The sequence below is a fragment of the Mandrillus leucophaeus genome, unplaced genomic scaffold, assembly GCF_000951045.1.
Source record: "Mandrillus leucophaeus isolate KB7577 unplaced genomic scaffold, Mleu.le_1.0 Scaffold282, whole genome shotgun sequence".
Classification (NCBI taxonomy): domain Eukaryota; kingdom Metazoa; phylum Chordata; class Mammalia; order Primates; family Cercopithecidae; genus Mandrillus; species Mandrillus leucophaeus.
In genome coordinates this window covers 2,078,317-2,103,619 of record NW_012102943.1, presented here as the reverse complement: position 1 = coordinate 2,103,619, position 25,303 = coordinate 2,078,317, and the positions used below count along the sequence as shown (strand labels likewise).

General features: G+C 52.5%; 1 protein-coding gene across 2 annotated transcripts in view; it reads right to left on the bottom strand.

Annotated features, from left to right (window-relative positions):
* CSF1R (colony stimulating factor 1 receptor) overlaps nucleotides 1-25,303 on the bottom strand; it is a 62,579-nt gene that overhangs the window by 6,773 nt on the left and 30,503 nt on the right. For both annotated transcript variants that reach the window (XM_011985370.1, XM_011985369.1), the window contains 13 exons: nucleotides 21,779-22,036; nucleotides 21,064-21,348; nucleotides 19,138-19,274; nucleotides 18,308-18,467; nucleotides 14,093-14,285; nucleotides 11,207-11,322; nucleotides 10,929-11,049; nucleotides 10,619-10,809; nucleotides 8,919-9,034; nucleotides 2,471-2,597; nucleotides 2,239-2,343; nucleotides 1,614-1,724; nucleotides 467-629 (listed from right to left, as the gene is read on the bottom strand). In XM_011985370.1, coding sequence (XP_011840760.1) covers nucleotides 467-629; nucleotides 1,614-1,724; nucleotides 2,239-2,343; nucleotides 2,471-2,597; nucleotides 8,919-9,034; nucleotides 10,619-10,809; nucleotides 10,929-11,049; nucleotides 11,207-11,322; nucleotides 14,093-14,285; nucleotides 18,308-18,467; nucleotides 19,138-19,274; nucleotides 21,064-21,348; nucleotides 21,779-22,036 — 2,083 coding nt within the window. The remainder of the gene's footprint in view (nucleotides 1-466; nucleotides 630-1,613; nucleotides 1,725-2,238; nucleotides 2,344-2,470; nucleotides 2,598-8,918; nucleotides 9,035-10,618; nucleotides 10,810-10,928; nucleotides 11,050-11,206; nucleotides 11,323-14,092; nucleotides 14,286-18,307; nucleotides 18,468-19,137; nucleotides 19,275-21,063; nucleotides 21,349-21,778; nucleotides 22,037-25,303) is intronic.

The following is a 25,303-nucleotide window of genomic DNA, read 5'->3' as shown; positions in this document are numbered from 1 at the left end:
TTCACCATGTTGGTCAGGCTGGTCTCAAACTCCTGACCTCAGGTGATCCACCCACCTTGGCCTCCCAAAGTGTTGGGATTACAGGTGTGAGCCACCACACCCAGCCACATCTGCCCATCTCTTACTAGGGCTCCAGGCACAGATCTTGGTTGATCTTTTACACACACTGGGTGGTGATTTCATTAACGCATGTCTCCACCAGACTATGAGCTGCCCATCTTTGCCCTCCACACTCCCAGAACATGGTAGATGTTCAAATATTTGTTGAATGAAGGGGAAAAGGAGTAGAGAAACAGAGGTGCCCATAAAACCTGTGGGTGGCTACTTCCCATGACACAGGTGGCAGGTGAGGGCCACATAGCCACCCAATCATTAGCCATCCAACCCTGAGCTGGCTTTGAAGACAGACTCGGGTCCCGCCCGCCTCCCAGACCTGGCCTTTTTCTTATCCTTTGCCAGGGGCTACCTGCGGACATATTTCTTCTCCAGGTGGATGTTCTTATAGTCAGCGCCTCCCTCGGGGTCCTGGCCAGGGCTCAGGCTGGGTCCCAGCATGGCCTCAGCCTTCCTTCGCAGAAAGTTGAGCAGGTCGCCATAGCAACAGTACTCCGTGATGACCAGTACAGGGCCTAAAGCAGCCAAGGGTGTGGGGTGAGGGAGGTGCTGACTGCTCCCCTGTGTGAACAGGAGCATGGGACTGGGGGCAGTGAGGCCACTGGACCGGGACTCAGCACAGCTGACTTCTATCCCTGGCTCTGAGCAAGTTTCCCTGTGCCTCAGTAGTTCCATCTGTTTAAAACAGATGGCTTTGGCGGGGCGCGGTGGCTCGTGCCTGTAATCCCAGCACTTTGGGAGGCCAAGGTGGGCGGATCACGAGGTCAGGAGATCAAGACCATCCTGGCTAACATGGTGAAACCCCATCTCTACAAAAATACAAAAATTAGCCAGGCGTGGTGGCGGGCGTCTGTAGTTCCAACTACTCAGGAGGCTGAGGCAGGAGAATCGCTTGAACCCGGGAGACAGAGGTTGCAGTGAGCCAAGATCACGCCACTGCACTCCAGCCTGGGTAAGAGTAAGGCTTCGTCTCAAGAAAAAACAAACAACAACAACAAAAATAAAGGCCTTTAAAAAAATGTAGCCCAAGAATTATTTCTTCAAAGGAAAGCTGTGGCGGCTCAGTGTAGGTCAGAGCTGCTCTCGGTGAAGAGGATGTGGGGCACTTGGAGTTCCAACAAAGCCTGGGGCACCTTTGTGGGCCCTGGGGAGTGTGTCCAAGCATCCTTGAATGGAGGCTTCATAAGAGGTAGACGGGGCTTCACTGCAGACCCACAGGATCCAGCTCCCTGGAAGCAGGGCCTAGGAGCTTGCACGTTCATCTCCTTCTCCAGGGGCTCTGATGTTCCCTATCAGTCTCTATGCCTTGAGCTGCCCGTGCAGCTCCTGACTAGTCCAGGAGATGGGCCCAGGAGTTTAAGGGATGCTGTGACCAGGATCCCACTGGCATTTGGATCAGTAGGATCCTGAGAAGGGGAAGATGGAACAAGGTAGCCCTGGGGCCCTCAGATCCCCCAGAGGCCCCAAGACCTTGGCCCCATGAGCCCCAAGGCCCTTACCTCCATGAGTGCAGGCTCCCAGAAGGTTGACAATGTTCTCATGCTGGCCCAGGTGGCTCATGATCTTCAGCTCAGACATGAGGGCCTCCTTCTCATCAGCATGGGCCGTGGCTGGGAGAAGGAACCACAGGTCCCACAGACGGGGAGAGGGCAGGACACAGAGCACCACACAGATACATGGGGACCAAATGCAAAGACCCAGGGGAGCAAGCAGGGCATACCCCGAGACCCGGAGTGGCCAGAAGCCAAAAGAAGAAGGAAAAATGCAGACACACAGATGGCAGAGAGAGAGAAGAGGGATGGGCCTGTCACTGAGCTGGTCTTCAGGTGACAGGAAGCCAAACTGTGGCCAAGCCACGGTCCTAGGTGACCTCTCTGCACCCGCAGCCTTTTTGGAACTCAGTCAGAAGCCCCTTCACAACTAAAGGGTGACCTAGACCTTCTTGGAGCCAGGAGTCAGAGGGCACCTGGAGCTTACAAGAAAACTCAAGTCCTCACCCCTGAGCTCTGTCCCCCAGGCTTCAACAGGTTGAAATGTGGGCGATGCCTCTTGTGACACCAGGGCCAGTCCACCCCCAGCATCTACCACCCCCCATCCCTTCCCTCATCCCCTCCCATCACTCACACTTCAGCATCTTCACAGCCACCTTCAGGACAGCATCCTCCTTGCCCAGACCAAAGGCCGTGGCCTCCACCACCTTCCCAAAGGCGCCAGCTCCGAGGGTCTTACCTGCCACGCACACAGGTCCCTTAGGTCCCAGGGCACCAAAGGGCCTCTGTCCAAAGGCCCACAGGCCCCCTACAACCCCCACAGGCCCTGTGATAGGAAGGTGTGGGGTGCTGAGCTGCCGTCTCACCAAACTGCAGGTTGTTCCGGGGGAACTCCCACTTCTCATTGTAAGGCAGCTGCGTGGGGTCTATGAAAGTATAACTGTTGCCCTCATAGCTCTCGATGATCTTCCAGCGGACCTGGTACTTGGGCTTCTGCAGAAGAGGAAGGGAGCACATGGCAGTCCGGGCTGGCAGGCAGTTCGTGGACCTCATCTCCGACCCCTAGGAGCAGGGGTGTGGGCAGTCCCGAGGCACCCAGTGGGAGAAGGCAGGGCGAGGCCTGCTCTGGGCTGAGAGAGGACATGAGAGCATGTTCCTTCTTGACTCTGCCTTCTTGTGTGACCTTCCCTTCTCCAAGCCTCAGTTTCCCTATTTGTGTATTGAAGACCTTGGACAGGACAACCTCTGAGGGCCTTGATATCTCTGATAATCTGGTAATTCCTGAGCCAGGGAGGGTGGGACTTGAGATCTTATCCATCCATTCATCTGTCCATCCATCTACCCACCCACCCTCTCACCCAAATATATTTTTTAATTGTGGTAAAACATACATAAAATTTATCATCTTAACCATTTTTAAGTGTATGGTTCAGTAGTATTAACTAAATTACATTTTACATTGTTGTACAACCAATTTCCAGAGCTCTTTTCATCTTGCAAAACTGAAACTCTGTTCCCGTTGAAGAGCAACTCCCCTTTCCCTCCTCCAGCCCCTGGCAACCAGGATTCTGCTTTCTGTCTCTGTGAATTGTACTGCTCTAGGCACTGCATCTCAGTGGACTCACACAGCATGTGTCTGTTGGGATTGTCTTATTTCACCCAGCGTAATGTCTTCAGGGTTCATCCATGTTGCAGCATAGATCAGAATTCCCTTCCTTTTTAAGGCTGAATAATAGTAGCCCATCCACATACTTTCTTGAGTGTCTGTTTGTGTCAGGCACCGCTGATTCAAAGTTGAACAGGACAAAGTCCCTGCCCCTCCATGGAGTTTGCATTCTAGTGGCTGAGAGAGGCATTAAACGCAAATAAATACATATGTAGGAAATTCTCAAGTGGTGCTACGAAGAAGATAAAGATAAGTCAGGGAAGGGCCCCTAAAGAGCCTGCCATGTGACCATCAGAGGAAGAATTTTCCAGGAACTGTGCATGGAAATACTGTATACTTGACATGGGAACGATCCTGGCAAGTTTGAGCTACAGGAAGGCAGCCATCATGACTTGAGGGAAGTAGGGGGGAAGGTTCCAGAAGCAGGAAGGTCTTGAGGGCTATGATAAGGTAAGTGGGTTCCCTTCTGGGATTTTTTTTTTCCAAGACAGGATCTCTGTCACCCAGGCTGGCATGCAGTGGGGCAGTCTTGGCTCACTACAGCCTTGACCCCCGAGGTTCAAGCAATCCTCCCACCTCAGTCTCCCAAGCAGCCAGGACTACAAGCGTGTGGCACCACACCTGGCTAATTTGTGTAGAGACGGGGCTTTGTCGCAGCCTAGGCTGGTCTTGAACTCCTGAGCTCAAGCAGTTTGCCTGCCTCGGCCTCTCAAAGTGCTAGGATTACAGGCGTGAGCTACTACACCTGGCCAAGCAGCACGAGACCCTGAGAGTTTGACACAGGTGAGTCACCATCTGATGTTTTTGAGACAGGATCTTGCTCCTTCACCCATGCCGGAGTGCAGTGGCACGATCATAGCTCACTAAGCTCAAACTCCTGGACTCAAGCAATCCTTCTGCCTAGGCCTCTCAAAGAGCTGGGATTATAGGCGTGAGCCATCGCACCCAGCCTTGTCTTTACCTTGTTGAGAGAGAGAGAGACAGACCCTGCCCACTAGATAGATTCGGGAGGACCAGGACCTTTGGAAAGACCCGATTTCCTTCCTTAGGCTCTCCATGCTGTTACCACCCAGCCAGGGGAGGCACAGCCCTAGGATGTGGGGAGGAGGAATGGCTGCCCCTGTTTCTTGCCTAGAGGGCAGCTACTGAGGGGGAGCACCATGCTAAGGGTTGCCCATGAGAAGTGCTGATGGAAGACCAAGTTGAGGGGGAAAGTGGAAGCTGGGCTGGGGCGGTGGAGGACACTGAGGCCTTGGGTCAGCAGAGCAACTCTTTCCGGCCAGGCCTTGGGGATGGGACCAGCTTGGCTGTGCCTGCAGCTGGGCTCCTTCCCTGGGCACCCGAGTTAGAAGCTTAAAGGAAGTGTGGGCCGGTGCTGGGGAGGAGGCTGGCCTTTAGCTGCGAGTGGTGGTTGAGAGAAAAGATTCCAGTCATGTCCTTTGCAGCAACATGGTGCAGCTGAAGGTCATTATCCTAAGCAAACTAACACAGGAACAGAAAACCTACATACCACATGTTCTCACTTATAAGTGGGGGCTAAATATTGAGTACGCATGGGCATAAAGATGGCACCAACAGACACTGGGGGCTACTAAAGCAGGGAGGGTGGGAGTAGGTGAGGGTTGGAAAACTATGGGTACTATGCTCAGTACCAGGTGATGGCATCCATATCCCAAAACTCAGCATCACGAAACATACCCATGCAGCAAACCTGCACATCTACCCCCGAATCAAAAATAAAATGTTGACATTTTTAAAGAGAGAGAGAGACGGAGAAAGATTCCAGCTAACCATCGGGAAGAACTTCTAGCTGGTAGTTAGGGAGAAAAGACTGCAATTAGAAATGAGGAACTAACTTCCGGGCTCTGATTCAGGAGGGTGGACTGCAGATGAACTTCAGAGCCTCTGTGGTGTAGCTTGGGAGAGAGGCTGAAATGGGACACAGGGCGAAGAACTTCCCAAGCCTCCGAGGATCCAAATCCTGCCCGTGGGCACCTTCCCAGCCCGAAAGACAGCCACAGGGCGAGGAGGGGATTCTTCAGTCTCTCCCGGCCACTTCCATCTCTAGGAGCCTCTGTGGTCAAGACTGTTTTTTCTCCTCACCACTTCTTGTTCCTCTGTCCCTCTGCAGCTGGGCTGAGTCAGCCCCTCCCTGCCCCCAGCTGGGCAGGGGGCACTGTTGAAAGGGAGGGGATCAAGGAGGAAGAGGTTTGGCTGGATTCTCAGATCTCTGAATCCTAGGCTCGTATTCCTGGAAGCAGACCAAACTGCCTTCCGCCTGCCTCCGGAACCTCCTCTGCCCCTGCTGGGCCTGTAAACCTCCCAGGGCACCTGTGCCACCCCTAGAAAGGGCTCATGGGCGTCTACCCAGAGGCAGCCTCTCTTCCAAAGAACTATGAGTGAGATCAAGAGGTGGGGATGGGCCAGGCTTCCTGAGAAGGGTGGATGTGATTGTCATGATGGCAGCGAGTTCTTCCTGAGCTCTGCCTGGGAGTGGGGCGCTGGGTTAGATACTTGAAGCACATCACCCCATTGATCCCTTGCAATGGGCCTAAGCTCCAGGTCCACCCCGACTTCCTCCCTTCCTCCCCACCAAAGGGGGCATGGAGACCAAGTCCCAGTCCCCTCTCCATCTAGGCCTACTGGTTCTAGGTGGGTGGATGTTCTCCATCCCAGGAAGGTGGCGATCTGAACAATTCCCAGTGGAATCTTTGGGGACCCTCCTGTCCCTCCTCAGAGCTCAGTTCCAGCTCCCAGGATCGTGGTCCCTCCAGCGGCCTCCCTGGACCCTCGCTTCTTTGCTGCCTCAGCCATTTCCCTGTGTGCCTCCTCCTCCAGGGGAGCCTGCTGACTCCTGCCCTTTTCTCTTCCCCCACAGCCCCCCTTGTGGTCACTCCGGGGGACAGAAAGGTGATGACTCAGCCCTGAGGCAGAACAAACCCTCCCCACAGGCCACTTCTTTCCCCAGGCCTGGGCAATGAGGAGAGGCTGGGCTGAGTCCCCAGTGAAGGAGCAAGGCTCCAAACCTCATGGAGCAAGGCAGAGGAGGATGGGAGGGCAGGCACTGAGGCAGGGGCATGACCATCCTGACCCCTCAAAGTCTGGTCCCACGGGTGGACACCTCAGCCTGGAGCTAAAGGGCCTGTGAATGGGTATAGGGGAGGAGGGTAGCTGCAAGTCTTCTCGAGGCCTTGCATGGGCTCCAGGGACAGCTGAATTTCCTGGACAGGAAGTGTGGAGGTGACATGTTCCAAAAATGGTCCCGTAGAGAGAAGATACAGAGTTCCTAAACCACAGCCAAGGGGGCTGGCCAGCCCAAGGCAGAAAGGGCTGCAGGGGGCCCTAGGCCCTTCTCTGGAATCTCTGCATGACTGTCCTGGCAGCTCTGTGGACACTGAGGCAGTTTTCAGTTCCATGTAAGGAAGAACTTTGCAAAAACTGGAGCTGCTCAGAGAAGGAACGGGTGGCCCCAAGGGTGAGTAAGGTCCTGTCCCTGGAGGTGGGTGGGTTGGGCCAAACAACTGCTTTGGGTATGTAGTCAAGGAGATGATGCCCAACCTCAGACCTCCCCCTCCCTTCCACCATCCCAAGATGCATGAGCTAACTCTGGTTCCCCAACGAACTTCCTCCTGGGACAAGAGTGTGCAGCTCCTATCACGGAGACTGTCTGCGTCCAGCACCCCACTCAGTCCTCTATGTGCGTTGTGGTACGGGATCCCTCACAACAGGCTGTTAATGATCCCATTTTACAAATGGAGAAGAAACTTAGACACACCAACTTTCCCATCATCCCATAGCCAGAACTTGGCAGAGGCAGTATTTAGACCCAGATTCACTCAAGTCCAAGTTTCCGGTTCTTAAAGTAGACCACCAGTGGGCTCTCGGCTTGTCAGAGGAGGAGGGGTTGTTAAAGAGCACCCAGACCCATGGTACAAGAGGGGAAACTAAGGCCCAGAGAGGATAGCGAGTCAACCGAGGTTACATGGCAAAACAGTGTCAGAGCTGGACCTAGATCCCAAGGTCTTGACCGGGGATGCCCTCAGAGCAGCCTTCTCATGCTGGGTGCTGGCAGGAGTAGAGAGCCCGATCCATGTGCCCCTAGGGCTCCCCCAACATGCCTCCCACCCTGCCCACTTCAAGCCTTCGTCTCACAAAAGCCCCAGGGAGGTGTGGGGAAGAAAAGGTAGCCAAGGGGACACAAGATGGGTCATTCAGCCCCTGATCACAGCACTCCCTTGTTCAAACCCACTGACGGCCTTGGACTGACAGGGTGGGGTCCAACCCTTCAGAACCCCAACCCCACCCTGGTCTTCCCCTTGCCTGCCCCTCTGCACACTCTGCCCTCTCCCCTAGAGATACCCTTTCCCTGAGTCTCATCTCCCCTGCTGCATCCCTCATCCTCCAAAGCCCGTCCCACCAATGCCAAGCCACCTCCTCCAGGCAGTCTCCCTTACCCACCAGCCTGAAAAGTGCCTCCACTTCTGACCTCCCACAGCCCTCTGGCCTGGTCCTCTCAGCTTCTGATCACATTGCACATGGTCTTTGTGTGGTCGGGCAGGTGGTGGAGGCCATGGGCTCTAGGGACAGAAGCCCCTGGGGCCCAGTGCCAATCATATCCCCCAGCCCCTTGGGGGGTTTCTTAACCTTGCTGAGCCTCAGCTTCCTGATAGGTAAGATACTGACTAGTATACTTCCTGCCTCTAGCTTCTTGTGAGGGTAAAATAAGATGAGTCAATGTTTCATGTAATGATTGGGACATGCTTTGGAGTGAGTCCCCCACTCAGGGTTAAAAACCAGACTCTGCCTTTGACCAGCTGTACACAAGGGCAACTGTCCCAACCTCTCAGAACCTCAGTTTACGATTCTGTAAAATGGGCTAATGCTAGCTGCATACAATGGTTGCTGAGGGCATTAAATGAGATGACGCAGGTAACATGCTACAGAAAAATACCCCTCAAATCACTATCATATACTGAGCAGGCAGTGACAGGGAGCATACTACCTGTGCAACATGCACTAAATGGCAGCTTCGACTAATAGGGCAGTAACATGAAATAATGAAGAGGATGGCCACAGGCTCTCGCCTTCACTAGACCATGTGCTACTTAGGGCAGGGCTCAGACCTGGCCCAGGGGACACCACCCTTGTATGTCCATTTCCTCTGTCCTGTGCTGGGTGCCAGGACACCCCCGGGCTGAGAGAATCCCAGGTCTAGGCTGCTCCGGAATGCCGTTCCTCTCCTCATAGCCTCTCCTCACTCTATAATCCATGCCCTTGCTTTCATGCCTTTTTGTTTTGTTTTTTGAGCTGGGATCTGGCTGTATCACCCAGGCTGGTCCCTAACTCCTGGCCTCAAGTGATCCCCCTGCCTCAACCTCCCAAGTAGCTGGGATTACAGGTGTGCCCTTGCTTTCATGGCTATTTGATTAGCACCTGTCTCTCGCACTAGACAGTAAACACTATGAAGGCAGAGCTTCAGAGGCCACCCAGCAATTGGCTCATGTTGGCATACAGTAGGCACCCACTAAAGAGCTGTTAGCTGACTGACTGACTGACAGGAGGAGGAAGGGTGAATCCATGCAGCCTGGGGGTACTGTCCAAATCTGGCTCACTCAGACACCTGGCAGCCCCACTGCGCTCTGGCTCACCTGCTTATACTTGTACAATAGCAGCAGGAGCAGCAGCAGCAGCAAGGCCATGACGGACATGCAGGCGACCACCACCGGTGTGAAGAGGAACTCATCCGGGGGATGCGTGCGGGCTCCTGGAAGGCATGAAGCAAAGCAGTGAGCAGGCAGGGGCGCCTCCGAGCCCCCTCCCTGATGAGGTCAGGCCTGCACACTGCTTGTCACACAGTGGGTGCTCAATAAATACTTGTTGACTGAATGAAGCATCCCCCACTGGAAGCCTCTGGGGCCTCTCCTGCAGACCCTCCCCAAGAGAGGAAGAGGACGGCCTCTCCAGCTCCGCTCACGTCCACCCCAAACCCTGTCCGGAGTCACAGCCTCCTGTCGCTGGGAGTAGGGAGCCTCTGGGGTCATGCAGTCTCACCCTCTGCCAGTGTAAGAAACCTCTCCGCAGGAGCCTGGCCTGGTGCCCAGCCATGGCTTGCGTGCATACCCTCAGTGACGGGAGACGATGAGCGCAGTACACCTCCAGGAAGCTCGGTCAGAAAGGCCTTCTGGAGGTCACACTGCAACCTTCCTCTCCTGCATTTCCCCTGCAGCTTCCCCACATGCCCTTTGGAATCACACAGCCCTTCTGAGGGTCCAGCAAGCCAGGCTTGTGGTCCCAGGCTCTCCTCTTCCCTGGATCTATAATCCTAGTTCTTGTGATGTTTTGGAGGACATAATTTCCACTTCCTTACTCAGATCAATAACTTAGGTCTGCAGTCAAATTTCACCTGTGCCACTTAGGAGGTGTGTGACATTGAGCCTAGGGAAAATTGTATTTATTTCCTAGGTTTGTAGGAGTTAATCGAGATAATCCCTGTAAAGAGCTTAACACAGTGCCTGGCGCAACAGAAGCCTTCAACAAAATGTTGGCTTTATTATAATATACAACCTCCAGCAGTGAGACCCAGAGTGGCCACAGGCACCTGCATGCAATTGGACCCCGGTAGCAGTTGTCCAAGGTCAGCAGCTGGTGACACGAGTGACCATCTCTGAGCCAGGCAGAGGCCAGAGTCTGGCACACAGTGGGTACCAGAGCCTGGCTGTCAAAAGCCTGAGGATGCTGTGGGCCTCTGAGAATCAGAAAACTAGCTGGTGAGGAGCCTTTGTGTAAAGCAGAGAGGGGCAGCCTGTGTTGTGCACAGGGCCGGGCATCATTCCCCGGAGCAGCCCCTTGCACAGCAACCTCAAATGGATAGACTGTGTCTGGAGCAAGAGGGGAGAGTTGGAGAAGGCCGTCGTGAGCTGGCCCTGAGCTGGAGACGAACTGTTTCCTTGCTCATTGCCTGCCTCTCTCATCAGACTCTAAGCTCTGGGGAGGCACTGCTTCCTTGCATAGGGCACGTCCCTGGCACATGGCGCATAATGAATGCCTGCACATCCTTGTGAATTAATGCATGAGTTAGAGTGCAGGGATAAGAGTGGGGGCCAGTTTCTCTCCGCTTTCGCAGAGACTGCTCCATCCTACTGCTTCAGGAGACCTGCCGGGCAGGAGGGGCTTGGATTGACCCAGAGAGGTAGATCTTGGTATTGCTAGGATCTGCTCCAAAGGTGGATCTGACCCCAGCTCCCTCGGCAGGGTGGGTTGGGGGTGGGGTGGGCAGTTTCCAGGACCGACTCCTGTCTCCACCTAAAGGAGCCGGGGTGGGGTAGGGGGTGCGAAGGCTCCCGCTCACCTGCAGAGATGGGTATGAAGGCCCAGGAGCCACTCCCCACACTGTTGTGGGCCCTGCACTCATAGGTTTGGTTGTGCTCTAAGGTCTCAGCGGTCAGCAGGCTCTGCACGGTCACCTTCTGGAAGGGCTCCTGGCTCAGGACCTCAGGGTGTGGGTCATCCCAGACCTGCAGCACTTGGGCCTCATCGCACCTGGGAAAAGCAGATTGTGGCTCAGAGCTTCAGGGTTCCCAGTGCCAGCATGTCCCCTCCCACTCACAGGGTGCCCAGCCCCTGAGCCCAGGTGAGGGAGGTAAGTGGAGCCCACTTACCTATCAGTGTGGCCAGCGCACTGCAGCCATGTCACGTTGGGCTGGGGGTACCCAGAGGCAGCACACAAAAGGGTGCCAGAGCCATTGATGGAGGTCCATAGGACACTTACCTCTGGGGGGTCTGAGGAAGAGACGAGGAGGCCCCAAGTCACATTCTCCCCGCCACCTCCCAACCTCCCAGTCAGTACCTCCTTCCCTGTGCCCTGCCCCCATCAACCCCATCCCTCCAGGCAGTCCCAGGGACTCCACCCCAGGTGGCGCTCCGCCCCAGCACTCACATCGAAGGGTGAGCTCAAACGTCAGAGCCCTCCAGCCTCCTGGGTTTCTGGCCAGGAAGGAGTAGCGGCCAGCCTCAGAGGGCTTCAGGCGGGGCAGAGAGAGGGTGAAGGTGTGCCTGCAGGACAGAATCAGGTGGTCTTGGTGAGCCCCAGCCTAGTATGGCCCCTACAGGACTGCAGTCAGATAACAGCCTTAAAGGGGTTTATTTTAGTTTTGGTAAAATATCCAGGGCCCAATGGCCTTGGGTAAGCGAGGTACTCAGGCAGGGTGCCATTGAGACATGCAAAAACCATCAATCCTATTTCCTCAGTTGGTTTTCTTATCTGAAAGTGTTTTTTTCCTGAGGTTTAATAGCGGTGATGTCTTCATGATGCTGGGAGGCATATCACAGGTCCCCTACGTTGACCACACTGTCACTGAACTAAGCTTTCATGAAAGCTGCAATCCCTGCTAAAAATCCCTGAAGTGCCAACCTTGCCAAGAGGGACTGAGAAAAAGACAAGAGGCAGGATGTAGGGCTCTGGATTCTAAGCCATGTTGCTGCAGAGACTGGGGTTCAAGTCCTGGTGCTGCCGCTTCTTGGCTGTGTGACCTTAGACAAGTACTTAATCTCTCTGATCCCTCATTTCCTTTGCTGTGAGTGATATCGATGGTAATTAATTAACAGGCTTGGCCTGAGGATTAAAGGGATATGTATTTAGGGTGCTTGACACAGAATTTGACTCTTTGTGGGCATTCAGTTTAATGGTACCCTTTATTACAGAAAAGGCTCGGGAGCGAAAACTGGCAACAAAAATCATCTTTGGCTGATTCTGGGAAATTTTTTGTTTTATTATTTATCTCTATTTTACAATTTGTCCACAATGAACATGTGTTGTTTAGGTAATAAATACGTTTTTTAAAAAGTCCCCCAGTTCACTGTCAAAATAAATAAAATTTTAAAAATTATAGCAAATGGCCAGTTCTTGCTTGGGAAATGTCTGCAGCTACTACTGGACTAAAATCCTTGGTATTCAGAGAGCAGTCTCATCCAGCCAGACCCTGGGCATATAGAAGCCCTCTGTCCAGGTCAGTTCTTGAGATACCTCCACCCCTTTAACTAAAAAGAATTGGACTTTTTTGGAGGATTGAAAGTCACCATTATGAACACACCCACCACATGAACTAGAATTCTGTGGCTGTTTGGAGTCCGGGCTTGTCTGCCCTTATGCTGAAAGGGCCCAGACTACTGTGTTTTAGGGGGTCTCATGTTCCTTTCCTCAATGCCTCTGTGGCTTATGGACCCATTAAACCCATCCATGGACCAGCCCCCTCCAAAGGGCGTACAGATTCCAAATTCACAACTTCTGCTTTAAATGAGAGGAAGACAGAGACCTGGCCAGAAAGGACCAGAAGGGAACTGAGAGGAGGAAGGTGAGGACAAGAAAACATCCTTGTTGCTTCTGACAATTGGCAAGCAAGATTCTGGGAATCAGTGAGGTTTGTGCTTCCGGAGCTAGAACCAGAATCCCAAAGAGTTGTGGAGTTAGTCTAAGGGATCCACACAGGGATGACAAACAGATCTCTCACGAGCCAACTATGCTGGAAATACTGCCTGGGGCCTGTGTTGAGGAGGACTCTGAGGCCACATCTACACTCTGCAGAAGAGAGTTGCAGAAAAATGAACGAGAGTGCGTGTGGCATGCACACCACGCATTCGCTACCCTTAATCAGGCTGTACTGTCTCATTCTGAAAGGGCAGGGTATGAATGATTATTTTAGGCCAGGCACGATGGCTCACACCTGTAATCCCAGCACCTTGGGAGGCGGAGGCAGGCTGATCACCTGAGGTCAGGAGTTGGAGACCAGCCTGGCCAACATGGTGAAACCCTGTCTCTACTAAAAATACAAAAATTAGCCGGGTATGGTGGTGGGCATCTGTAATCCCAGCTGCTTGGGAGGCTGAGGCAGGAGAATCACTTGAACCTGGGAGGCTGAGGTTGCAGTGAGCCGAGATCATGTCATTGCACTCCAGCCTGGGCAACAAGAGTGAAACTCCGTCTAAAAAAAAAAAAAAAAAAAAGAAAGAAAGAACGGAAAGAAAGGAAAAGAAAAGAAAGAACTATTTTAATACCTGAGTTAATGCCTGGTATACCTGATATGAATGTTCCTCTTAGGGACAAAGCTTTCTTATTTAGAACCTACCTGCTTAAGCCACTTTGGATGAGAAAGTAAGACCCCAAGACCACAGTTCATAAGCAGACAGGAAAAAGATTTCTAAAATGTGTGTGTGAAATACACAGGATTGTGGGAGTGGAGAGATGCAAGAAGAGGGGGTGTCGAGTTATTATAGATTGCACTTCATGGGAAGAGTTTTGAGCTTACGGAGAAGAGCAGCCAATGAGAAATTCTCGGGGCTAGGTTAATACACTCCTTTAAAGAACATCTCATGTATCTGTGATTATGTGATGTTAATTCCCTCTTCCCCTCCCCCTCCAAGCCTGTGTATGTGGCAGATAACTTGGGCAGTCATTATCAGGAGGGTGTCTGTGAGTGGGGCTGTTTTCTGCATTTAGATTGGCCCCAAGAGAGGAAAATGAATGAGACTGAGGGTTCTTGAGGGGCCATGAGAATGCACACTCCCAAGAAATGGTAGAACCCTTGGGTGGGGCGTTGACTATCCCAAGGATGTGGGATGGAGAGGTAAGTCAATTTCATCCGGAACTCAAACACAGATAACCAATATTGGGATTCCATGAAATCAGGGAAAGTGAAGCCCAGAAAGGGACAGGGACTTGCTGAAGGTCATACAGCAAGGTTGGGACATGAGCCAAGTGTCCTGATTCTTGCTGAAGCATCCCCCATCTGGCTATAGGGCTGTGTAGATGCGAACTGATAAGTGGTACCTGTATGTGTCCTTGGTGGTAGCATTAGCAAGCTTAGGCTCAGGCTGGTGGTCAGAAAAGGGTCCCAGGTAGGTCCAGTTAAAACCTTGCAGGCCTGGGTAGGCTTCCACCATGACTTTGAGGTTGAGCCCCTCCCCCACGGTCACCTCCTGGATGAGGTTCTGCTCAGAGCTCAAGTCCAAGTAGGCACTCTCTGGAAAGCAGAACACACAAGCATCTGGCATTAGTGGGAAGATGTCCTGGTTTATTTGTCCATTTTGTCATCCACCCATTGATCCAGTCCCTGAGCAGCTACGTCACAGGTATACAGTCCTCACCACCACCCAAGACAGGTCCTCTGACACCCCTCTTCTCACCACCCCCTTCAGAATCACTGGATCAAAACTTTTCTCACTGAGGCCCTAGGAGAACCTGGGCAAATTCCTATACCCATTTGTGCCTCCATCTCCTTATTTGTGTAATGAAGAGATTGAATATAATCTGTGATTTTCCAAGTTTTTGAAAAATTTTTGGCAGCAAGAAAAAATACACGTGTGCATGCACACACACACACACAATTTCACATGTCCTCATCTATTTCCCTTTCTTCTGGTCATAAGTCAGTCAATGCAGCTTCCAAATATAGCTCTGGAGTAGGTGTGTAACCCAGGCCAGCCAGTGAGGGTACTCTGTCCCCTCTGGCCCAGTGATTGGTTTGGGTTACCATGAGTCCATAACACTCAATTCCATGATTTCTGTTAAGACTCTGGGAAAAGAGAAGCCCTTATTTTACTGGTATTGCTAGGTCAGATACTACAAGGCAGACAGTCAGAGTCCTACAAGGGGAAAGCCTTCTGGGGGCTAGGCCCAAAAGGAAAAAGCAGAGCTGAGAGTTGGGGAGCCATAGATTCTTTCCAGCATCAGCTGAACACCTGGATCCAAGTGTTCCTGAAGCTGATATCCATGAGCTTTTTGGCTATAAGGAAAAAAAAAATCCCTTTAATTAGGCCAGTTTGAGTTGATTTCTGTTACTTGTATCTGAAAGAGTCCTGACTAGTTTTTTTTTTTTTTTTTTTTTTTTTGAGACAGAGTCTCACTCTGTTGTCCAGGCTGGAGTGCAGTGGCACAGTCTCAGCTTACTGCAACCTCTGTCTCCCAGGTTAAAGCGATTCTCCTGCCTCAGCCTCCTGAGTAGCTGGGACTACAGGTTCCTGCCACCATGCCCAGCTACTAACTGGTTTCTCCTAATGAAATTTTGCACAGCTTGTAATCCAGCTGCTCTTGTTGAATCTCAGGCAAAGGAATTGTGGCAAGAACCCCAATTCACTCAGCCTCTCTGTGCCTGTCATGGTAGCCCCTGACATGCCTTCTTAAAACCTCAGGGCTCTGCCACAAGCCCTAGACTAGATGATTTCTAAGAGCTCCTCTCCTTACTCTATTCTGTCTAAAAATCTGAAATTCACCCTTCTACACTGACATATGTCTACTCAAAAGTCCCCTATGGCGTCCCGTTGCCTCCATTATTCAGCTTGGCATTCAAAGCTCTCCTCAATCAAATCAGGTCTCACTGTGCTCATCCAGCCCCTTTCCCTCTTCCTTCCTACACACACACACACACAAACACACAGTCAACGCTCCACCCATCTGGGTTTCCTAACATCCCTGAACACACCACAGTCATTCCAACCGTGGAGGTTTTGCTCAAGCCATTTCCTCCACCAGGAATTCCATCCTCCTCCTTTTCATTATAGAGGCCCCTTTATCCTTTAAGACTCACCCCCATGAGGGAGTCTCTACTCAGTGCTCCAGGACGCACGAACCTCTCACTCCACTGGCCTTTTGCTGCCCTTCCAGACTACACACTCATTAGGCACCACATCTGCACTGCTTCATGCATCTGGTTCTCCCTCCAGGTAGCTTTCTTCTCTCTCCAACTAGTCTGTGAGCTTTTGGGGGCAAGGCTTTTCTCTTCTTCTCTGTCTCTCTCAGCAATCCATCTATTATTCATCCATCCATTCGTCCATTCATCCATCCAAACACCAACACTTCCTACTACCTTCACCATTGCCACTCTAGTCCACCCACCATCAGCTCCAGCCTGGACCAGAGCGGTAGCCTCCTCCTTCATCTCCCTGCTTCCATCCTTGTCTCCCTACAGACAGTACTCAACGCCCAAGAAAGCTCTGTTAATTCTTGTTACATCCAACCCCCACCATGTCACTCATCTGCTCAAACCCTCCCACAGTTCCCCATCTCTCTCAGGAGAAAAAGCCCAAGTTTTTACAGTGGCCTCCAAGGCCCTGTGGGATCTGCCACCTCCCCACTTTAACTCTCTGACCTCATCTGAGACCACATTTTTTCTCGCTGTCTCCCCGCAGCCACACTGGCCCACTTGTCCCCTGAACACGGCAAGCACAATCCTGCCACAGGATGGAACTCCCTTCTCCAAAATGGCCACATGGCTTGCTCCTTCACCAAGTTAAGTCTTTGCTCAAATACCAGCTTTCCAGTGAGATCTTCCTTGGTGACCACCCAATCTGAAGCTGCAAATGCTACATCATTTGTTTTTTAATAATTTACTTGGCTCATTGCCTACCCATTCCCAGCTAGAGCACCCACTTCATGAGGTCAAGGGTTGTTGTATCTGTTTCATTTTTTTTCTTTTTTTTTTGCAGCTGTATCCTCGATGTCTAGAACAGTGTTTGGCCCAAAGTGTGAATGAACATAAACACTTATTGAGTGACGACTGTATACCTGTACTAGAAAGCAGACAGGATTAGAAGCCATAACTGAAGGACAATTCTTGTGCTTTTGCTCTTCTTCCCCTTTACCCTGCCAAAGCCCCCAGTGCATAATGGGGTCCACAACAGAGCTCACAATCTACTGCAAGTCATGCATGTATTCTAGGGTAGCAATGCTCATGATTCTCATGCTCCTCGCCATCTCTGTCTCCCATAACATTCAACACATGAGGCACAGCCAGACCTAAAGGCCTCAGAGCCTGCTCCCACTCTGATGAGCTCCTGCCTTGCTTCAGGGTGAGAGTCCAGTGACTGCCACTGCCTGCACCCAGTCACCATAGCCAGAGACCTGGAGGTCATCCTTAGCTCCTTTCTCTTCCTCATCCCTACATCTTAGACTCTTCCACACACCACTGGCCATCTTCAGCCTATTCTCCAGCCTCCAGGCTCCCACCCAACCCACATGATACCAGACTGAGCCTTCTCAGATACTATCTTCTAGTGCATACTTGGACAGCATTTCCTGTGTCAGACCCTGTTCTAAGTACTATCTATCTATCTATCTATCTATCTATCTATCTATCTATCTATCTATCTATCTAATCTAATCTATCTTCTATCTATGAAGGCAGTTACTGTTAATATCTTCATTTTAGAGGTAGGAAAACTGGGACACAGTGGGGTTAGCAACCTGCTAGTCATTGGCAGACTCAGGTTGGAACACTGCCCTGGAGTGTGTACTCCTGACCACCACACAGTGCGTCCTCTGTGCAATCTGACCCCATCACTCTCCTCTTTACAATGAGCACCCAACAGGTTAAGATGCAGTTACTCTCTCACTTTAAGACACCTTTACCTCTGGCTTCTGCTGCCTCCTCTGCTCCCCTGTGGCCACTCCTCACACCACTCTACATCCGAGCTGTTGTCAAGTTCTTTCAGTGTTCCAAATGATCTATGCTTTCTTTGCCTTTGAGTCTTGCATATGTTCCTCCCTCTGCCAGAAGCGCTGTTCCCCTTCCTTTCCCACCCTTCTGCCCAGCTAACCCACCTTCATTCTTCCCAGTTTAGAGGCCACCGTCTCCAAGCCTGGGTTGGGGGACTCCTCAGTGTTCCCAGGACACCCTGTGCTTCCCCCATAATCACTGGGCGATCATTGTCTTTTCATGTGTCCATAAAAGAATGCGTGAAAAAATGAACAACTGCAGTCCAGTAGGGAGCTACTGGACCCCAATCCCCAAACAAAACAAAAAATGGCGCTAAGGTGTACCCAGTGCAGCCATACAATGTAAGAGCTCCAAGGTGGGAGAGAGGTCCCAGGACAGGGTAAGGGAGAGCTCCTGGAGAGTGGCTCCTTAGCCAGGCCTTGGATAAACGAACTCTGGCAGAGATATCCTCAGCAGGTCTCCTTCCCTGACATCAGCTTCCTCCTCAAAACCCTTCTGCTCCCACTCCTGCAGGATCCCTACTGACCGTCCACCACCACCCTGATGCTTACCGACGACCCGGAAGAACATGGAGGTGGAGTGCTTGCCCTGCACGTTGCTGGCCACGCAGGAGTAGTTGCCGGCATGTTGGAAGTCGACTTGACCGAGGCTGAGGGTCAGGACTTTTTGGTAACGGTTATCGTGAAAGTCAGATCGCTGAGGGATTGCGAGCTGCGGCCAGAAGGAATGGAGATGTTATACCAAGGTAGTTTAGGGATTAGAGAGATCTGGGTTCCAATCCTCAGCCTTTAATTACTATCTACCTGTCCTCTGAGCCTGTTTCTTCACTTGTAAGATGGGGCTCCCTGCCCCCAAGACTATAGCGAGGAGTAAATGAGATACGCATGCATGTGGCTTAGGGCTGTGCCTGGAACATGGCAGGCACAGTGGGAAGGGAGGGGGCTCTTAGGGGCAGCCCAGCGTGATTCCCTCCTGGAATCCTCCCTCCCCCGCTCCCTGTCTCCCAAAGTCTTTCTGAAATAGCTGTTATATTCCTGGGCCTCAAAGGTGGCCTAGGAAACCCTTGCTAAATAGAAGTGAGCTCACCTCTGGGTTTTGTCTAAAGGCCGGGGCAAAGGCCATGTGTCAAGGGGACACAGAACTACCTCCCCCACCCACCCCCACAAAGTTCAGCAGCACAAGCATGAGTCCTGGTTCTGCATCAGCTACTGACTGGGAGTGAGATCTTGGGCGAGTCTGTGCCCCTCCTGGAGTCCGAACTGTGCCTTCAGCTGAGACAGCCGGTTTGGAGTGGGGGGCCCATGACTCCACCGTGTAAAACCTGGTGTGCTGGGAGGGTGGCCTTCCTTGTGACTTCACCTTGTGATCCGCAGGGACTGACCTTGGTGGTGTTGTGTTGGAGGAAGACATCAAAGTCAACGTCAATGTTGCTGGCTGAGCACACGATCTGGGCAGCCTCCCCTCGAATCCGCACCAGCTCTGCAGGCACCAGTGTCAAGGCTGGGGGCCCTGGGATGACTGAGACCGGGGGAGAGATCCCTGAACACCCAGGTTCCCTGAATGTGATATAGCTGTTGCTCTCCTCCCTGCCATGGGCCAGGCCACACTGGCCAGGCTTCCTCCGCCACTGCCCCATCCCAAATCCTGGGAGGCAGCCTTGATGCTTCTACTCCCCCGACTGCAAGTCCTGTCCTATAGAGGCCTTGGAAAGTCTACTTTCTCCATCACCTCTACCCCTTCCCAGTCCCGTCACCATTCTCCACTCTGGACTTCTGCACCAGTCTCCTCAGAGGCCTCCCTGCCTCCCTCCGAGCCCCCTGCACCTGGACTCTTCACCAAAGTGACCTCTTACAAATATAAATGGGACCATGCCTCTCTCCTCTGTAAACATTAGGTGCTTCCCATTACTCTCAGAAAAGAAGTCAAAGTCCTTTCCATACCCCATTGCCCTGACAACCCCACCCCTTGTTCACTGCACTGCAGCCCCCTGCACCTCTTTCCTACCACAGGGCCTTTGCACTCACCTTTCCCTCCTAGAATGCCTTTCCGCCCACTCTTCAAATGGGAGGCTGTTCTCATCCTTCAGATCTTTAGCTCAAATTCCTCAGTGAGGCCTCTGTGACCAGCTGATATGAATTAGCCTCCCCGGCACCTCCACGCCCTCCACTCCCCAGTTTTGTTTCTTGCTCATCACATTTGTATTTACTTTCTATTAAATAGTTAGACTGTAGTCGAATGTCAAATCCATGACAGGAATATTCCAGCAGCCGGCAAGATGCCTGATGCACAGTAGGCCTTAAATTCATATTTATGCCCATTGCTGCTGTTGAAAGATAATCTAATCCAGATTCCTAAGGCCCAGGGACATGAAAGGACTCCCCCAAGGTCCCTGAGGGGGATCAAGGCAGAGCTAGGGCCCAGGACCCTTGGCTCTTGGCCAACCCAGGGCTCTACGGGATGAAGTGCCAGGAAAGAGCCCTAACGGCCTCCTCTGCCCACACGGCTGGGGTCCTTTGACCTCCTGGGCAGGTTTAATGGCCTCAGGTCCCAGGGGCATCGGGCTAGCTAGTTCACTCTGACCCTGGCCCTCGTTACAGGGACTGATTGCTGTCTCAAGCCCAGGTCCTCAGCCTGGGGCCCTGCTTGCTCTCACCAGTCCTCCCAGAAACCAGAATCCCGCCTGCCATCCCAGCAGGGTGAGACTCCACCTCCACTGTTACCTGGCCACTGCAAGAGCCGTCACACGTGCCCACCATCTCCTCCCTGCCTCTTGGCTCAGCATCCCTCCCCTTCACGTGCCCAGCACCTGGCCTTAGGCAGGCCCCGAGTGGGAAATCCATGTCTGAGGCTGAGCTTCAGTCCTCTTTATAGAACATTCAGAGCCTGTCCCCACCTCACCACTTGGTACTCACTGTCCCCCTGCTGAAGCAGATCTCTGCACAGCCACCTCCTTCGTGTCATTCAGATTCCAGCTCTAATAAAGTGTTTTCTTCTCAGTGAGGCTTCCCCACCCGACACACTCTTATTCAGCTACCCTGTTGAATGTTTTTTTGTGTGGCATGTGTAATGACCTGAGATGACCTTGCCCACTGAGTTATTTGCTCACATGTGGTTTGTCTCCCTGCCCCAACACCTTGTCAGTCCTGCCCCATGGTTGATCGTGGAACCACTGAGGGGAAGAAGTGAAAGGAGGAGGACATCCCGCTACCTCCCATCACGCCCAGTCCCCAGCCACCACCCGTGTGGCTGCCGGCTCTCTGTCCCCGCTCTCCAGGCCTGGTTGCTGGTCCCCTTGTGCCCCACACACCTTTCTGCACTTTCAGCCGGATGCTGATGGACATCACCTTCCTGCCACCCATCAGGGCACTGCATTGATAGTCCTGGCCCTGAATGAATTTGGCCCTGTGGATGGTGAAGCCGTGCCAGGGCGAGAAGGAGTAGTTGGTGTGGCGCAGGAGGGGCCGGCCACGCAGACGCACCAGCGAGACGCCTGCCTCCAGCACCGGGTCTGTGAGCAGGCAGGGCAGCAGTGCATCCTGGTCCTCAAACACCACCACCTCCTTTGCTAGCACGTTCCAGGGCCGGGCAGGATCTAGAGTAGAGAAGGGCACAGGGTTATAACTGCCCTTCCTCCACTGGGCCAAGGAGTACCTGGACATAGGTGACAGGGAAGTTCAGAGAGGCTGGTCATTCATCTGAGCTCACACCATGCCAGGACAGTTCAGTGGACGCTTCAGCGTAGGGACTCTAGAGTCAGATGCACCTGGGCTCCACTCTAGTCCCACTATGTGAGGCTGCGTGACCTTGGACAATCTCCCTGCACTTCTAGAAAATGCATCATCATAGATCCGCCTTGCAGGGTCATTGGGAGGGCTGCATCACGTTAGAAGCTCTTCCAGGTCCTTGCTCATAGGCAGCACTCAGTAAATGCAGAGCTGAATTGTTACGATTGTTAATTTTAGGGCGCACTGTAGTGGGGCCTGCTGGGCCAGGCCTCTTGGGAGGAGGCTCAGACTCCTCACCTTTGACGTAGAGGTGGATGGCGGCGCTGCCTCCCAGGGGGTCTCCAGGCTCAGTGCAGCGATAGGTCCTTGTGTTTTGGAAGGTAGCGTTGTTGGTGGTGAGGACACTGCTGGGGCCATCAGAGTACAGGGTCCAGTGAGGTGATATGGGGCCATCCCATTCCACACTGCCATTGCCCACACATCGCAGGGTCACCGTTTCTCCCGGCTTCACGACCAACTCAGGGCCACTGGGCTCTATCACTGGGATTCCCTGACCTGGTGGGAGGGACAGCAGACAGAAGTGAGGTCTAGGATGCACCCCTTGGGCCGACCTGACTCTGAGATGGGTGGTAGCCTGGCAGGGATGGTGCTGTGCCATCAAGGGACCACCTTGAATTAGCCCCTGCCCCCTGGTCATAACCCTCAACCTACTCAGGGTTAGACTGATGTCTCTGATGTTCAGTAGGTCCCTTCTCTGAGAAAGGGGGCTTGCAGCTTGCTCAGCCTCTCATTCAGGCCTCTGTCTCCCTGGGGTCCTCAGCCTCCTGCCTCAGTCTACCCTGCTGTGATGACATCTTTCTTCTCCCCAGGAATGAACTCTTAACCCTGTGTACAAAGTGGATGTATTTCTACCACCGAATGAAGAAAGAAATGAATGGAATGTTCACAGTCAAGTCCTCTGACTTAATTCATATAGGAAAGAAAAAAAAGATGTAGGATCTTAGCCCGGCAGAGTTAGAGAGGTCCCAGGAATCTCCTGGTGTGCCCACTCCCACTGACGGACATCTGGTCTGCAGCACAGTGGGATGGGAGGTGCCGTGCCTCAGTTTCCCCACCTATAAAATAGGGATAATCGTCATATCCACTCATCGCTATGTTAGGCATTTTAAATGCATGGGAAGCCTTTAGAACATCACCTGTCACCAAATAAATGGTTCAGTAAGAGTTAGTCACTATGTTGTTTATTCCTAGTCTACACCCAGCAGCTTACCCCTGCACCCCCACACATCTGTGTTTACCGGGAAGCCAATCTCTTTTAAGGAAAATTTTCTTGAAGGAGAAAAGAGAACTTGAAACCCCTATCAGGCTGTCTGGGAAGAAGGCCCGTTGCCTCTGCAGCGTCAGCATTTTTCCAGGGCCTAAAATAGGGGCAAAGGAGGGAAGTGAGAGCTGATTCAAGCCTCCAAGGGGCTGCCAGGCGCCCCCCAGCCTGTATGGGCGGAAACACATTGTTGGCGTCAGGCTCAGCCCCCGGTTTCCGCTCAGCCTGTGGCCCTTCTACAGGGATGTTCTCACTTCTGCTTCCCCAGCCTCCTAGCCACTGCCCTCTCTCCAGGCAGGGAGAGGGAGTGCCACTTGCGGGGCAGCTGTGAGGCCGGGCTCTGACGCTGATCCACTGGCTGACTCTGGCCATCCAACTCCTCGCTCTGGCCCTTCCTATTCCCAGTGATGGGGGCACAATGACAGGCCAGCCCCAAGGGCTTCGGGTGAATTCAGGGTTTCTCCGTCATTCTCTGCAAACCCCCCTTGAAATGGGAATTCCCCCTGCCCCACCAATTAGAGTCCAGAATTGGAAAGGTTTTCTCTCTCAAGTCCTTTTGGGATGGCTTAATTCATGTTTTGATTTTGTATTCAGCAGAATGTACATCCCCTCTCCCCAAGACTCTGATCCGCACAAGGGACTGAGTGAATTGTGAACACAGCCAAGGCTGCCACCTGGGGTTGTAGCCTCCTATGCAGCGCAACCACCAGGAAGAGGGACAAATGTCATTTCTAACAGCCTTTTAACAAATCTCAACAGAGCTGGGGCAACCCTATCACTGCGGCGGCAGTCTCGGTCCCCCAGGCGGGGGTTTTATAGCAGGAAACAGCTTGGAGTGTGGGCTCACACCAACTTGGGTTTGGAACTTGGTTCTTCCCTTACCAGCTGGGTTAGTTGCTTAACCTCAGGCTATTCTTCTGTCTGATGGGAATAATCCCAGCTCCCACCCCAAAAACTTCAGCTGGGGGTTGAGTGAGATGATATATAGAACTGCTCCTGCCCTGGGCACCTGCTTTAATTGCTACATTTCTAATGTCCCTTCTGGGCCAACTCTGATTACTCAAGATTTTAACCTTGGATTCTGTGATTCCATTTGTTCCTTTTTTACACCTGCCTCACGCCTCACGGAGGGCTTTTCCCATCCCTTCCCCCAGCCTGTCTCTCTAGACCCTGCCTTGGCCTCCAGGAAATGTGGTCAGGGAGCGATGTCTGTCCTATTTTGTCCTATCCTATTGTCCCAGATATTCACACAGGATAAGGCTGATACCCACAGTTTCCGCAGCCAACTTCCCCTGCTGGCTTGGCTAGCAGGGAAGGAAGCCAGCTTGGTCCCCATCCTCCTTGGGGTGGGGGCATGGGCTATGAACATTAACTGAGGTCCCCTTCTGTGCCTGTCCATTCTTCCCCTCCTCATCTCCACTCCCCAATTCTCCCCATGCCCTACACCTCTCCACTAGCTCCCACTTGCCTGGAAGCCCCTCCATCGTCACTTCCAGAATGTGCGCCAATCTTTACTCTTCTCTCCCAACACACACACACACACACACACACACACACACACACACACACACTGCACACCAAGGCTGGCTACAGCCCCTCCTCAGCCCAGGATCTCATCACAGTGATGAAGAGCGAGCCCCCCTCTCTCTCTAGAGTCCTCCAGTACCATCCCCAGTCTCCTCACAGTGGCTTCTCATCTACTCACCATTGGTCTACTGGGCTGAAAACTTAGGTTTCCAGCCTCCCCATCTCTTCTTTCTCTTGGGACTGGACCCTGGACAACCATCTGGCCCCCTTCCCACACACCATGCCCCTGGGAAGGGAAAATAAAAACTCCAGACCCTAATTCACTCTGCCAAAAGGAAAAACTCAAGCTGAAAACTGAGTCATGCAAGAAGCTGCCTTGCCTTTTATTCCTAAGCTGATAGCGCCAGATGAAAGGTAAAATATCCCACAGGCAGCTCCTCTATGCTCACTTTCCCTATGTAAAGAGCCAATTTACTGAACCGAGATAATTGACTGTTCCCCTACCTGCTACTTTTCTTTTGCAACATGTGGATTACCACAACGTCCCCTTTTTCCCTCCAGCCCACTTTCCCCTTTAAATGTTAAAGCCTTCGAATTCATCCAGAATAGCACAGACCACATAATATTTTTGTGACTCCATGTTTTTTTTTCTTGCCAGCATGTCCTTAACCTTGGCAAAATAAACTTCTACATCGATTGAGGCCAGGCACGGTGGCTCATACCTGTAATCCCAGCACTTTGGGAGGCCAAGGCAGGGGAATCGCTTGAGTTCAGGAGTTAGAGACCAGCATGGCCAACATAGTAAAACCCTGTCTCTACCAAAAATAAAAAAATTAGCCGGGCATGGTGGCAGGCACCAGTAATCACAGCTACTTGGGAATGGCAGAATCGCTTGAACCCGGGAGGCGGAGGTTGCAGTGAGCCAAGACTGTGCCACTGCACTCCAGCCTGGGCGACAGAGCAAGACTCCGTCT